The sequence below is a fragment of the Mesoplodon bidens genome (assembly GCF_964165515.1).
Source record: "Mesoplodon bidens genome assembly, chromosome: 17".
In the NCBI taxonomy this organism is placed as follows: domain Eukaryota; kingdom Metazoa; phylum Chordata; class Mammalia; order Artiodactyla; family Ziphiidae; genus Mesoplodon; species Mesoplodon bidens.
The window spans coordinates 67768345-67783358 of record NC_138174.1 but is presented as its reverse complement, the minus strand read 5'-3'; the positions used below and the strand labels follow the sequence as shown (position 1 = coordinate 67783358).

Sequence of the window (15014 nt, the reverse complement as noted above, 5' to 3'; positions counted from 1 at the left end):
CTGCAGAGACTGTCCAGTTTGGATGCAGACCCAGGTAAAGGCGCTCCTATCAGATACGCCCACCTGTTGGAGCCAGGAGCTAGTCATACAGAGAAGAGGGGTCTGCGGGCAGCCAGGCAGCCTCAGCAAGATGTTCGGCGGTCTGATTTGTTGGTGCTCTTCTGGCTGCACAGCCCCAAACTAGGTTTTCCAGCCCACCTGGGAGTCGTTGGGCCTTGTGATCTTTTTTAAGGCATTCCTTTTTTCACTTAAGGTAATCAGAGTTGTTTTGGTTACTGTACTGAAGAATCTTGACTGCTACACCATGCAGTGCTTATTACATCATAATTTCTAGATCCTAAAATATTCCTGTTTAACTGTGCTGTGAAGAGAAAATTAACATTCAGTTTTGATACCTACTGCAAGTGCCTTTCTTCTTGTTAAACACAGTTTAAGTAATCTAGTTTCATATTTAAATGTAAAAAAAAAAAAGATTCATTTTAAAGTATCTGTAGTTCAGTACCAAGTTAAACTACCCTATACGGTAGGTATCATTTTAACATATTTAGGAATTTTTATCCTTAAAAATTAGATGGAGGGCTTCCCTGGTGGCGCAGTGGTTGGGAGTCCGCCTGCCAATGCAGGGGACATGGGTTCGTGCCCCGGTCCGGGAGGATCCCACATGCCGCGGAGTGGCTGGGCACGTGAGCCATGGCCGCTGAGCCTGCGCGTCCGGAGCCTGTGCTCCGCAGCGGGAGAGGCCACAGCAGTGAGAGGCCCGCGTACCATAAAAAAAAAAATTAGATGGAAATTGTTTTTTCTGTAATTTTACTATCTGCTTAGCTCATGATCAAAAATGGGAAACTTTAAAATCTATATGCTTACTCTTATGTTTGAACTGGGATGTTTTTGGTAAATTACCTTGTGTATTGGATATGAGAGAGGGTAATAGTGATCTCACTTAGCTATATGGTCCATTCATGCATTCCGCATGGATTGAGCACCTTCTGTGTACTCCCACCAAACGCAGGGAAGCCCAGGCCTCGAGGAGCCCCAGTCCAGTGGGGCAGACAGATAGGGGTCACATGATTATAAACTGCCCTGCAGCAGGTGCTGTGAGGACAGGCGCGAGATGCCCCAAAGGGAAGGGAATCGCATCAGCTCGAGAAGGTCGTAGCCCAGGGGCCGAGATCCGAAGAGCAGAAGCAGCTGAGGGGTGGCGGTCTGGGCAGAGACCTGCGCGCTCACAGCCTTGAGGTGGGCAGCAGCAGGAGTCGTGTGGGGACCCGACGAAGGCCAGGAGCACAGCACAGTCTGCGAGATGAGCCTGCAGAATTCAGCAGGAGCCAGGGCCCCGCACACTGGAGTCCGTGTCAGGACGTCAGCTTTGTCCTGGAAGGGGAGGGTGGGTGGGGTGACACGATTTGCATCTTGGAGGGATTACTGGAGAACAGGCAGAGGGCGCAGTGCACCCGCGAGGAGGCCTGTCTGGGTCCTGGGTGAGGGTGACGGTGGCTTGACCCAGGACTGGTGGGAGAGATGGAGAAGAGAGGACTTCTGCCCAGGGTGAGGGAGGAGCCCCGATCCCTCTTCTGGTGTGTTCCCGCAGGACCTCCGAGCAGAAACACCCCTCGGGGACCTGTGGCATCATGACTTCTGGGGCAATCGGCTGAGCAGCAACACCAGTCACAAGTCCTACCGACCCCTAACGGTGCTGATTTTCAGGTGAGGTGCGACAGGACGGTGGTATGGGAGGGGCACCCAAGGCTTGTGCGTGACGTTGTACCAGGTGGTATGTGACAAGGTTCCTGGGTCAGTGGTCCAGAGGGACGTATAAGCCACTCACTCCGTGGGTCTCCAAGAAATACCTGCTAATTGCAGCCCTTAGGAGTTAGGTTGCAGGAGCATGGAGAGAACGTGCCTGAGGAAGCATCGCTTTAGGGTGATGCTGCTCTGGCGGTGCAGACACTGACAGTGGAACCACACCCAGATTAGCCTGGGTCTGGGCAAAGATAACTTGGTGAAGTGGTCCGTGTTTGTGCACAGTTCTTGGAGGTGGGACCCTTTGTGAGTGAATACTGAGGAAACAATATGTCAAGGCAACATGTAGCATCTAATGAAATTGAGATTTTTTTTTCATTATAAAAAACGAAGGTATAAATCCTCCTCCTGTGGCCACATCAATATGCAAAATCAAAGTGAAGCTTAAAACAGTCTCCCCACCCCCCATTAATCAGGGAGCTATTTGCGTTAAATATATTTGTTCGTCTCACAAAAGTTCCCACGCGTAGCTCTTTCTTGGATACGTTAGGTACCTGTGTGTAGATCTCTCAAAGAAGCATGGAAATGATGAATTGGAACCACTGGTGATTGACAAGCAACAGAAATAAGAATCCGTGACTGGGCTTCCCTGGTGGCACAGTGGTTGGGAGTCCGCCTGCCGATGCAGGGGACCTGGGTTTGAGCCCTGGTCCGGGAGGATCCCACGTGCCGCGGAGCGACTGGGCCCGTGAGCCACAACTACTGAGCCTGTGCGTCTGGAGCCTGTGCTCCGCAACAAGACAGGCCGTGATAGTGAGAAGCCCGCTCACCGCAATGAAGAGTGGCCCCCACTTGCCACAACTGGAGAAAGCCCTCACACAGAAACGAAGACCCAACACAGCCAAAAATAAATATACATAAAAAAAAGTCGTCCCCGACATTAAAAAAAAAAAAAAAAAGTGTTTAAAAAAAAAAAAAGAATCCCTGACTATAAGGAAGTAGCTCCGTTGTCTGGAAGGCTGGTGGACAAACTGTCAAGGAGTATTTGTGGGGGGTGGGGACCGGGTGGGGTGGGGGGAAATCAGCAAGTCACGTGACTATCTTAAATCCGGGTCCCTGTGGGGTAGCCTGAGTAATGTGTGGTCTGTTACATCTTCCTGGGAGACAGTCTTGCCTTTATCACACCTAAAAAACTGTCTAGCTTTCCTTTCGTATTTTCTGTCCCACTCCTCTGAGATGCCCTTATCTTACATTTTCCGCTCTGCAGTTAATTATGTTCTTACCTCTTCTCCAGCCTTCTTAGCTCGACAGGCATTATTTATCTTGACGCCACTTTTGTCAAGCTTGCACACTTTCTCTTCTCCCTTTAGTATTTTTACACACCAGGGTTTTCCTTCAGCTGGCTCTCATTTTGTCGCGCGTGCTGCTGGACCTCTGGTGTGAACACCCTTCTTTCACTGCAGGATGAACTGCTATTTGTCGGGAGGCTTCCACCCCGTGAGTTTCCACGTGGTCAACATCCTCCTGCACGGCGGCATCTCCATCCTCTTGGTGGACGTCTTCTCCGTGCTGTTTGGGGGCCTGCAGTACACGAGTAAGGGCCGGAGGCTAAACCTGGCCCCCAGGTCGTCCCTGCTGGCTGCCCTGCTGTTTGCTGTGCACCCGGTGCACACCGAGTGTGTAAGTATCATCCGCCCACCGCCTCTGCACTGGTGTAAGGAGGACAGGCCGTCCACGTATCGGCTCGTTCCCTAAAACAGGCTTCCCTCGGATACTCGTATGGCTGTAGAAAGCCCAAGCTTTCAGACATTTGGAACGATGATTTGTAGGGCTAACAGGTCTCTCTTAGGGCAAACACAGGGTCCCCTATGGGCGAAGACTGTATAATGACCATGTGGTATGATCTCTGGTGATACTTTCTGTTTCCTTATATGACCACATTGTGAAGGTATGAATGTTGAGTCTTGCCCAGCTTTGGGGTCTAAAAACCAGAGTCTGATATTACTTTTCTTCCAGGTTGGGTCTGATTCAACTTTCAGATGTTAGCTGAGAGCTTTATAACTTCCTAAATACTTTCTTATACTTAATATGATTGTCACCAAAACTCCACGGAATCAGCTGGGGCGGCATAACAATTTCCACTTTACAGAAGAGGAAGCAGCCTGGGAGGACAAATTAAGGACTTACCCAGGTCAGTCACGTAGCTGGGTGATGCAGGGATAGAACTTAAGATCCGGTCATCCGAGCCCGAGCCCAGGAGAGACCAGCATGCTTTGAGTTGACCTGGAAAGCAGGTCCCCGCGTCCTGCTGGGACTTGCTCCTGGATTCTCCCCACCTGGCTTCTCAGCCCATGTAGTCAGGCAGCTCCTGCTTTTAATCCGTTGAGCTGCTGCTGAATGTGTTCGGTGCAAACTCCATTGGGATTTAACCAAACACTTGTGAGGTTTTCAGGAACCACCCTACCCCACCGCCATGGAACCCTTTGAAAATGTAAGTCCGCATGTTTGACTTTAGTGATTCGTTCTGTAAGTGTGAAGTACCTAGTATAAAGTAGCACATGGACCTTCTTGCTTCTCCACAATAGATTTCTGCATTCGGTATGTATTTAAGTACCTGCATTTTGACCAGTTGCATTGAGCATCTTGAAGTCAGTTTCAAAATATTGGGCGGAATTCCTGCCTTTAGCATCTGATTTTGTTAATATTATGAAACTCTGTGTTCTTTGGTATTAAAAAGATTGCAGGATTGTTCTCACAACCTCCTTCTAATATCTTACTACTTGAAAGCTTTTTTAAAAGTCTCATAATTTTTTTACTTCGGCAAATTCAGAGGACTTAAGGGATTGGGAACTATCGTAAGATAAATACCGATAGATAGATAGATAGATAGATTTGTGATCAAATTAGAATTTGTTTCCATGCAAGTTCTCTTTATGGTCTAAATAATAGTGTTGTGCACATTGATCAGAAATAAGGGAATTTCTGGCAAAAATACTGATTTACTGTTTCGGTCCTTGTCTAATTTTGTGTAATCTTAAAAAGCAAAATGAAATACTTGAATTGTTAACCAAAGAAATGTTTCTAAAATTCTGCTTTTAAATATGAGAAGTTAGTTGACAGAAAAACTTGAAGTGCCGACAAGTATAACTGGATGTGTGCAAACACACACACACACACACACACACACACACACACACACACCAGCTAAATGCAATGTGGGAACATGTTAACCCAAGGGAGGTCCAGCTGTAGGAGAAAAGAGAATATCTGAAAAATGTCTTCATCTCTCCTCTCCCTCCTTTACATGAAAGCCATGCAAACTCAAATTGTAAGAAAAAGTTACAGGTCCTGGAACAATAGCATTTCTAAAACAGATCATTTGTATGTTCACCTTCCCTCATTTTGGCAAATAGTTGGTATTCTGTTTTCACCCTCTCTATACCCTGCTGTTATTTCCCGCTCTACATTTAACCCACTTTAACAGTGAGCAAAAACCAGGCCCACCCAAGGAAACCCCAGAAGGAGAGTTCCTCAGAGCTTTCTGGGCCAGTACTGAGGAAGCGCCCTGTGCTCTGGGCTGTGGGTTGGATCACCAAGTGAGGGAGAAGAACTAAGAGGGGGTTTCCTTCCCTCTTGTCTGTTTAGAGACCAGGATGGAGGCCCCAGGGAGTTCACACCAGTGTTATTGTAGGTTTTCCTTTTCCACCAAGCATTGGTGAAAATTTCCAATTACTTGAATTCGGGTATCAAAGAGGGAAGCTTGGGTCTCCTTAATAACCCTGCCCATCCAATAAACCCAGAGTTTAACACTGAAGGAATTAGATGGTGGAACATTCCCCCTTTCCCCTTCCCCTCATTCCTTCCATGGCCCCAGTGCAAATTGTTCCCTGTGGGGAAACTCCACCACCTCCTGCTGTATGGATTCGGGGAGTTGCAGTGACTTCTCTAGAAAACTCTGATGTGAGTGCTTCAGGTGATTTGTAAGAAAAAAAATTAGCCTTTGTAAATAACTTTGCCTGAAAAGACATACGCAAATATCTGAAAAGAAAAATAAAATCTCTCCGTACCCATGCCCATTCCCCAAACAGTTAAACTCAGTGCCTCCTTGGGTAGCCTTTAAAATTTTTTTTCTATGAAATCTCTCTTTAATTACCATGCCAAAAATTCACTGAAGGACTAAATACTCTTTACTCTGAAACACTTGCCATACTTTTTTTTTTTTTTTTTTTTTTTTTTGTGGTACGCGGGCCTCTCACTGTTGTGGCCTCTCCCATTGCGGAGCACAGGCTCCGGACGCGCAGGCTCAGCAGCCATGGCTCACGGGCCCAGCCGCTCTGCGGCATGTGGGATCTTCCTGGACCGGGGCACGAACCTGTGTCCCCTGCATCAGCAGGCGGACTCTCAACCACTGTGCCACCAGGGAAGCCCATTGCCATACTTTTTAAAACTTGTTTTTCTTCTTGTCAGACAATGTGACGTACATTGCTTAAGACTTGGGAGTATCTTCAGTGAGCCAAAGGCAGACTGTTTGCTTTAAAATGAGTTTATGAAGTTTAAAGTTCATTTTAGTGGGAGTCTTATTTTTTTTTCAGGTTTAGTTGATTTACAATATTATATACGTTAGTGGGAGTCTTTAATGTACCTCAGCCACTCAGATAACAAGTGGTTTAGGCTGGCCTTTTGGGCCCCTTTTCCTGGTGTTTATCCAAACCACTTCCCTCCCCCTCACTCAGTTCAAGAAACCTTGTTCCCTGACCCTCCATATCCCCCAGCCCCTGCTTCCTTGACCCCCTTGCTCTAAGGACCTTTTTGGATACACTTCTCTGGGTTAGCTTTGCTCACTTTATCCTCTGAAAGGCTTTGGGGTTCCCCGCCATCCTCAGGCCCTGTAGACAGCCACAGCTCCCACCCGTCTCTGGTCCTGATGGGGGGCCCAGAGCACCAACCACTCTCTCCATCACTCACCCCGGAGCTGCAGAGCCCGTACCTGCTTCACCCTGAGCTGCTGTGTTCTCTGTCCGCTGCTTTCTGCCCCACCTCTGCCACCCCCCCCCACCTCCCAGTGTTTACAGAAGCATCTTTGGGATTCACGCAGCAACGGACAGTGACCCAGCACCCACTGTGTGCCCGGCTCTGTGTTGGGTCTCGCTGCATCCCCGATTTCACAGTGTCTCTGAGTGAGTGAGTTACAGGCCAGAGGATTCCAGAAATCTTATTACATAGTCACTGCCTTCATGAAGTAACGTAACCCTCTGGCATGCTGGCATACTTGGCATGAAGTAACCCTCTGGCATGCTGGCATACTTGGCCCAGATCTGTTGAACCTTTGTTTGCCCTTAGCTTCCTTCCCGGGATGTTGTTTCACGTGCGTGGCATTCACAGGTTGGACTCATCTGTCAGTCTTCTTAGCGATCACGTGACCCCCTGGGCTGCCACGTGCCCCTCCATCAGCAGTTCACCATCGGAATGGATGATTGCCTCAGAACATCATATCTAACCAGCGTAGCAGGAAACTGCTCCTAAAAGGCATTCCTTTTAGCTATTGCTTGTAGATGCACCTGGGAATCGTATGTAAATATAGTACTTTTCATATTCATTGTATACTCCCTCATCTCCATCTGTAGGATAGTCTTTACTCTGTGTCTGACTTATCATATATCTCACTTTAAGAAAAGATGAACTTCTCAGCCCTTAAAGTGATACCTAGAGAATCACAGTGAAAGGTTTGACGTATGTCCCATCCAGGTGCTAGTTAGTCAAGAACGCCATGTAAAGTAGACCAATACTCATGAGCGGAATTCTGGGTCTTTCGTTGCCATGAAAATCTTTAAAGCAATTATTGGAATAATCAGCTTCAAAGAGATGAAGCACAGATTTTATATTGCTTCATTGTCACTAAGGTGGAGAAGGGAAGGACAGTCGTCAGATGTAGAAGATGCGGGGTGGGGAAGAAATGGTAGAAATTGCATTCTTTTTTTTCATCTGACTCATCAGCCACTTTTGAAGCGTTCTGCTTTCCAGGTTAACCCACTTCATTGGTTTTGGTCTGAAGGGAGGAAAACATGGCAGAGGCAGCTTTGAACGTTATCCCTGTGTCTTATTCTCTCTGCCTGATGACTTGTAACATGGACTTCCCACCTTTCCTTCATGTTTCCAATCAAGGTTTCTTTTTTAAATATCGTGCCCTTTGAGCTGATACCATTTTCCAGTTGAAAATTCGCCACGGGGACCCGATCAGAGCAGAGGCCTCTGGAGCTGTGGGCGCAGCGTGCTGAGTCCCGTGGGCATCGCTGGCTGTGTGTGGCCCACAAAAGAACCTTCCCTGGGTTCGAGCCAACCCAGCCTTCCTGTGGAAGCGGCTGACCCAAGTCCTAGACCAAAAGTGAAAAGAAAATCAGTTGTCAGATCAGACCCCAGGGAAGCGTCACAGTTGCGGGGATTGTTTCAATAGATGGCCGGGTCTGATAAGGTTTTTGTGTTCTGTTTCTAAGGGGTTGTTTGTGTGTTTCCAAAGTTCTGTTTAAATGTTTTTTACAGACATCTTTTCTTCTGCCCTTTTTAAGGTTGCTGCTGTTGTCGGCTGTGCAGACCTCCTGGCTGCCCTGTTTTTTCTGTTATCTTTCCTTGGCTACTGTAAAGCACTTAGAGAAAGTAAGCATGACATTTTGCCTTCTTAATTTTGCATCTTCTTCGTGTTTCTGTCCTGCTGAGCGGTGTTCTAACAGATGGGGAAATGTCGGTTTATGTAAGTTTATTGCTTTGAAGGAATGTGGGTCAAAGATGTCAGCTCTTTTTAGTGATGTCTGTAACTCCATTGCTTTTTTAATAATACGAAGGCTTGGGCTTCCCTGGTGGCGCAGTGGTTGAGAGTCCGCCTGCTGATGCAGGGGACACGGGTTCGTGCCCCGGTCCGGGAAGATTCCACATGCTGTAGAGCGGCTGGGCCTGTGAGCCATGGCCACTGAGCCTGCGCGTCCAGAGCCTGTGCTCCGCAACGGGAGAGGCCACAGCAGTGAGAGGCCTGCATGCCGCAAAAAAACCCACAAAAAAACAAACAAAAAAAATAATACGAAGGCTTGTGCTTCCATGTTCACAGTATTCAGGGAGCACCTTGTTGGGTCCTGAAACCCAGAGCTTCTGCTCTTGGTGCTGAAGCGGTTGTGATTGATTTTTGTGGGTTTTATTTCCAGCAAAATTGAAGGGGGAGGGAAAAAACTTAAGATTTTTTTTTAAATTAAAACCTGTTGGCGAAAAACCTTGAAAACTGGTAAAATGTGTAGCTATGAATATGCACCTGGACTGTGAGGTTCTTATTTTTTCATTGTTGCGTCATTGATACTTAAAGAGAAAGTCGCTGTTGGAAACAACAGAGTTGAAATGACCAGTTTGTATGTGTGTGGAGGGGAGAGGGGGAATTGCTTGGTTATTAGTAGCAGTGCAGCCGTGCACTGATAGAGTTCTAGGAGAATCCCTGTACAGCTCCACTCATCCGGGTTCTGATTCCCTCCAAGTCAGACCATACCTTCCAGATTGCTTTGTAGTGGCAATTGGATACAGTACATTCAGCTTACATAGCATTTATACATGCCGGCCCCAGCAATGGTGTTATGCATTCAACTTCTGTTATAAAGTCAGTTCCTGACTGTAGAACTCTCCTTATATATCACAGTCAATTTATATTTGGGGGGAAGAGGGGAAGAAAAGGGAAGGTGAGAGGGATAATCCCTATGGAATGCTCAAGCAGGGCCGTTTCAGCTGACACTGATGTACCTGGGTTTCCTTGAGTCTCTTCTACAGTATTTCTCAAAGCTTAGGTTCAGTCTCCTGCCAGGCCTTAATGTTATCGTTCATGTACTAATGCTTGTACTTGGATTCCTCCGGTAAATTGACGTCTTATTCATGAGGAAGGGCAGACCACTCCTTCAGGATTTTGTGTCCGCTGGGGCTGGTGAAGTGGGCTCACTCGGGGTTGGTAAACAGGGGCCCCTGAGCCAAATCCAGCCCCCAAGCTGACAATGATTTTTTCCGGTTTTAAATGATTGGGGGTAAAAATCCCACGAGAATAGTGTTTGGTGATATATTAGAAGTTACATGAGGGCTTCCCTGGTGGCGCAGTGGTTAAGAGTCTGCCTGCCAATGCAGGGGACACCGGTTCGTGCCCCGGTCCGGGAGGATCCCACATGCCGCAGAGCGGCTGGGCCCGTGAGCCATGGCCGCTGAGCCTGCGCATCCGGAGCCTGTGCTCCGCAATGGGAGAGGTCACAGCAGTGAGAGGCCCGTGTAGCGCAAAAAAAAAAAAAAAAAAAAGTTACATGAAATTCACATTTCAGTGACTATATATGAAGTTTTATGGGAACATAGGCACATCCATTTGTTTTTGCAGAGTTAGCAGTTTCAGCAGAGGCCTCCTGGCCTGTAGAGCCTAACTGTCCTTTGCAAAGTTTGCCAACCCCTGGGACATGACAGACAGGTAACTGTCACCATCCTAGTGGTTCCAAAAGGTTTTTTAGTAAAGAGTAATAGGGAGTTCCCAGCAGGAAGTATTTTTACTTATGAAGGTAGATGTTTGCTGTTAATATAATAGTTGCCATTTATTGACTATCTACTGGCACATGTGTGCGTGTGCGTGTGTGTATATTTTTCTCATTTAATTATGTTACAGTCTTTAAGATAGGTTGACTTGCTTTCCCTGTTTTTCAGATGTAAGACTCAGAGTTTATGTAACTTACCCAGTATCACACAGCTATTTATGGCAGAACTGGGTTCACCTTTGAGTCTTAACTCACTTCAAAGCCAGCGCCAACTACATTGTGTTCTGCTTCCCTGTACTCAAGGGACCAGCGAGGCAAGCCTGTCAAAACAATCTTTAAAAATAAATAGGAGGTCCATTCAGTTCTATTAACGAATTGTTAAAATGTTAGGTGTAATAGTGCATCGAAGGTATGTGTTAAAAACAATCCCTTTCTTGTAGAGACACATGCTGAAATATTTATGGATGAAATGGTATAAAGTCTGGGATTTGTCTCAAAATAATCTGAGAGGAAGCAGGAAGCATGTTGGCATTTAGTTGAAGCCAGACTGGTCAGGAGTCAATGTTGAAGCCGAGTGATGGAGACATGAGTTCCTGTATCAGCATCTCTACTTATATATGTTTTTCGCTCTTTACAAAAGGTGTTTTTTAAAAAGAGCAATAGATAACTTTTAACCCTTTATGTTTTTTTTACAAAAAGACTTAGGCAGGACTGCAAACTCTTCCAGGACAGGCTATACTGTTTTGATGTTCTAGGTATTCATAGTTATATACCTAGAACATCTGTATGAAACTATCCATAGTTTCCAAGGGTCGATTGGGAAGGGCCCCTCCTCCATCCTGTCCTGGACAGCTGAACACAGGGCTCAGGTTGTATATCTCAAAGTACCTGTTCCCTCAAACCTGCAGCTCTACTAAGACACAGTGCAAGGGTGACTCCAATGGGCCCACACCTCCATGCTCACTCAGGACTGGGTCATACCCACCCACTCCCCATCCTCTCTTATTATTATTATTATTATTATTTTTTTTTTTTGCGGTACGCGGGCCTCTCACTGTTGTGCCCTCTCCCGTTGCGGAGCACAGGCTCCGGACGCACAGGCTCAGCGGCCATGGCTCACGGGCCCAGCCGCTCGGCGGCACATGGGATCTTCCCAGACCGGGGCATGAACCCGTGTCCCCTGCATCGGCAGGTGGACTCTCAACCACTGCGCCACCAGGGAAGCCCATCTCTTATTATTATTATTTTATCATACCACCACTTTTTCCTGTGACTCATCATTTTTCTGATATGGCGGAGAGTTTGGGGACAGCTAAATAGAACAGCTTCAAGAACAGAAAATTGTGGGGGTAACTTTTCTTCCTGAGACTGAAAGTTAACTTAGCAATAAGGCATGTCCAGCTCTTCTGGGCTTGAAGCGCTTCTGGATCTCCCCACCTGTGATGATTGTAAAACTCCCAAGAGACACACAGCCCCCAGGGGTCTGGGGGTGGGAGATGGGGAATTGCACCAGCCCCAGCCGTTTCCATAGGTAATGGGAGAGGGAGCGGGTTCATTTACTTCTCACCATGGTATTCATTACAAACAGTGGTATTGTTTGCATTGTTACGGGGTGTTTTTTTTTTGCATTTTATGTATTTGTATTGTTATATTGTGTTCTTAAGATGGCAATTAAATCTGAATTTGCAGTTAGGTAGGATAACAGCTTATCAGTAGTTGTATTTTTCTTGAAGAAAATTAAAAATTAAGTCTGTTGGCTTTTCTCCTAGACATCTCAAAAGTTTGGTGCAGTATCATTTTATTAATTTTAACATATCTTCCCTTAAAGTAACTACTCCCTTATTCTGAATGGATTTCAAAGAAACCAAAAGAGCTTTTTGAAGAACGTACTAAATGTTGATAGATTCAGCGTTCAAACACACATCATTTAGGAGATGTAATAAAATTTCTCACTACTTCTAAAGGTTGCTCTTATTGAAATGATGGAAAAATTATCAGAAGACTAAAAATTCTTCTAGCAAGTGAACTGATGCATTTATTAGCCTCCTTTAATGGAGTGTCCTCACAGGATGGTGAAACACTACAGACATGTTATATTCTTTCCCTGGATCCTTTTGCTAACCTTTTCTGTGTTCCAATTCACAAATGTACATATTCTGAACTATATGTCTCTTTTTCATTTGTTTGTAAATTATAAAATTATTTCCAAGAGGCATCCACACAAAAGATAGATTTTTAAAATAAGGCCTTTGGAAACTGATACCAAAGGAAAAAGTGCTTAATATATGATGTTTTTTCAGTTAATACTTTGATTCATGAGAAATTGGTGAAGTATATTTTAGTACTAATGGAACTCTAGTATATTAACTCTTAGTAGTGATATAACTTTTTGTTTTTGGTGTGGTAGCATTCTTTTAACATTTATAGCATGTTTACTTTTAAATTGGAAAGAGATTTTGTAAAGAGATTGTTATAGGCCTTTAATGTTAAGTACGTAAATGTTTTCGAGAAAGCTCACCTGGAAATACTTAATGTTTGCACACCTGTGGCCGTGGTAGGCATGGCTTCTGTGGAAAGCTTTTAAGAATATGAACAGATTTTCATTTGGTTGAGTTACTTGGAATGGTAAGAAGATGAATAGATCGATTAGGAAGCCTTTGAAGAAGACTCTCCGTTGACCTCTTGTTTACAGGCTGTCCCACCTTCCCATGCACCTGAACCCCCTTTAGGAAAAGGAAGGAGTCAATTAAAGTGGGACCAAGGGACCCATCTCCAGACTGGTACCACCCTATGCCGTCTCCCGCAGCTTGTTTAGTCTTTGGAAAATGCAGAGCTACAGGAGGTTACCTGTCTGCACACAGCCAGACCTCAGTGTCTTGCCCCAGAAAGATATTATTGGCCGTGGACTTTTGTGTCTTCTCTGTTCTCTGACTGTGCCCACCTGCCCACGCAGGCTTTGAGTTGCAGATCATAATCCTTCTTTCTTGGGAATTTAAAGTTGATGGAGGAGAACAGCCATCCCTCAACTGCACTCTCTAGCGTTTGAGTTGGTTTTCACTGTTATTTCCAGTGCCCACTCACTGTTTCCACATCACAGACTCTCAAGGGAATGGTTGAATTCTATCTCCCAAGTTCGTTGCTGGTCTTGAGGCACAGAGTGACCTGATTCTTTTTTTTTTTTTTTTTTTTTAATTAGGGTATAATCAATTTACAATGTTGTGTTAGTTTCAGGCATACAACAAAGTGAATCCGTTATGCATATACATCTATCCACTCTTTTTTTGATTCTTTTCCCACATAGGCCATTACAGAGTACTGAGTAGAGTTTCCTGTGCTATACAGTAGGTCCTTATTAGTTACCTATTTTATATATAGTAGTCTTTATATGTTGATCCCAGTTCTTCCAATTTATCCCTCCCCCCTTACCCCCTGGTAATCATAAGTTTATTTTCTACATCTGTAACTCTATTTCTGTTTTGTAGATAAGTTCATCTGCACCCTTTTTTTAGACTCCACATATAAGTGATATCATATGGTATTTGTCTTTCTCTGTCTGACTTACTTCACTCAGTATGACAATCTCCAGGTCCATCCATGTTGCTGCAAATGACATTAGTTCCTTCTTTTTCATGGCTGAGTAATATTCCGTTGTATATATGTACCACATCTTTATCCATTCCTCTATTAATGGACATTTAAGTTGCTTCCATGTCCTGCCTATTGTAAATAGTGCTGCAGTGAACATTGGAGTGCATGTATCTTTTCGAATTATGGTTTTCTCTGGATATATGCCCAGGAGTGGGATTGCTGGGTCATATGCCTGATTCTTGAGAGAGAGAGACTTACATTCAGTTACTAGCCAGCTTGGGGGAAGCCCTGTGTCCCACACCTCAAGCACTTCTCTGACCCCTCCCGACAAGGTCCTGTGCCCTGAGCCCCACCTGCTGTAACCTCAGGACAGCAGAGCAGGGCAGGACACTGGGACCTGATGCCCAGCCCTGTCCGCCTTGCTCCGCTTGGCCGGGCAGCACCGAACAGCCCCTCCACTCTGCCAGCCTCCTCCCTCCGCTCCCCAACTCCGAAATCCCCCTTTGTCTCAATACCCTGGAACCACTGCTAAAGTCCAGTAGCACCTTTCCTGGTCTCTGTGGATAATCACTGTGTTTTCAGCAACTCTTCTGTGTTTTAGATTTTCCATCCTTTTTCAACAGGCTTAGAACAGAGACTACTTGTTTTATAAAGAACAACTCTCTGGAATAATTCTTAAACATCATGTTAATGTTCAACTTCATAAATATGGGGGCTGAGAGTCCTTTTTTAAGCTGAGCAAGGGCTTCAAAACTAATAATACCTTTACAGAGAAGAAGCAGTAATATCCCTACCCATTCATGATAAGACACTGTTTCTGATTCTGTTCTAGAATCACATAGAGGCTTATCAGTTTGGGTCATGCATTCGTTTACCAATGATTAATCAAACTTTAAGGGCATCCTGTACCAGGCCCTGTGTCAGAGACATAGTTTTTGCCCTCGAAGGGCTCAGAGCTCAGTGTATTTTGATTGAAAGGAAGTATCCGTTATTCAGAGTGCTCAAGAAGAGGGCTCTGGTTCTCCTTTCTTCCCTGTTCTCTTTTCCTCCCTGTGACCACCTCAGAGCAAGCACTCCATAAGTATCCCCTTCTTTTCTTAGTGCATTTATGCAGAATTGATGACTGTAACCTTGGGACTGCCGATTTCTTTTTTT

General features: G+C 45.4%; 1 protein-coding gene across 2 annotated transcripts in view; it reads left to right on the top strand.

The window, feature by feature from the left end:
* The window catches only part of TMTC4 (transmembrane O-mannosyltransferase targeting cadherins 4), a 63747-nt gene that overhangs the window by 8263 nt on the left and 40470 nt on the right, over nucleotides 1–15014 (top strand). For both annotated transcript variants that reach the window (XM_081214748.1, XM_081214747.1), the window contains exons 3-5: nucleotides 1589–1704; nucleotides 3204–3420; nucleotides 8304–8391. In XM_081214748.1, coding sequence (XP_081070874.1) covers nucleotides 1589–1704; nucleotides 3204–3420; nucleotides 8304–8391 — 421 coding nt within the window. The remainder of the gene's footprint in view (nucleotides 1–1588; nucleotides 1705–3203; nucleotides 3421–8303; nucleotides 8392–15014) is intronic.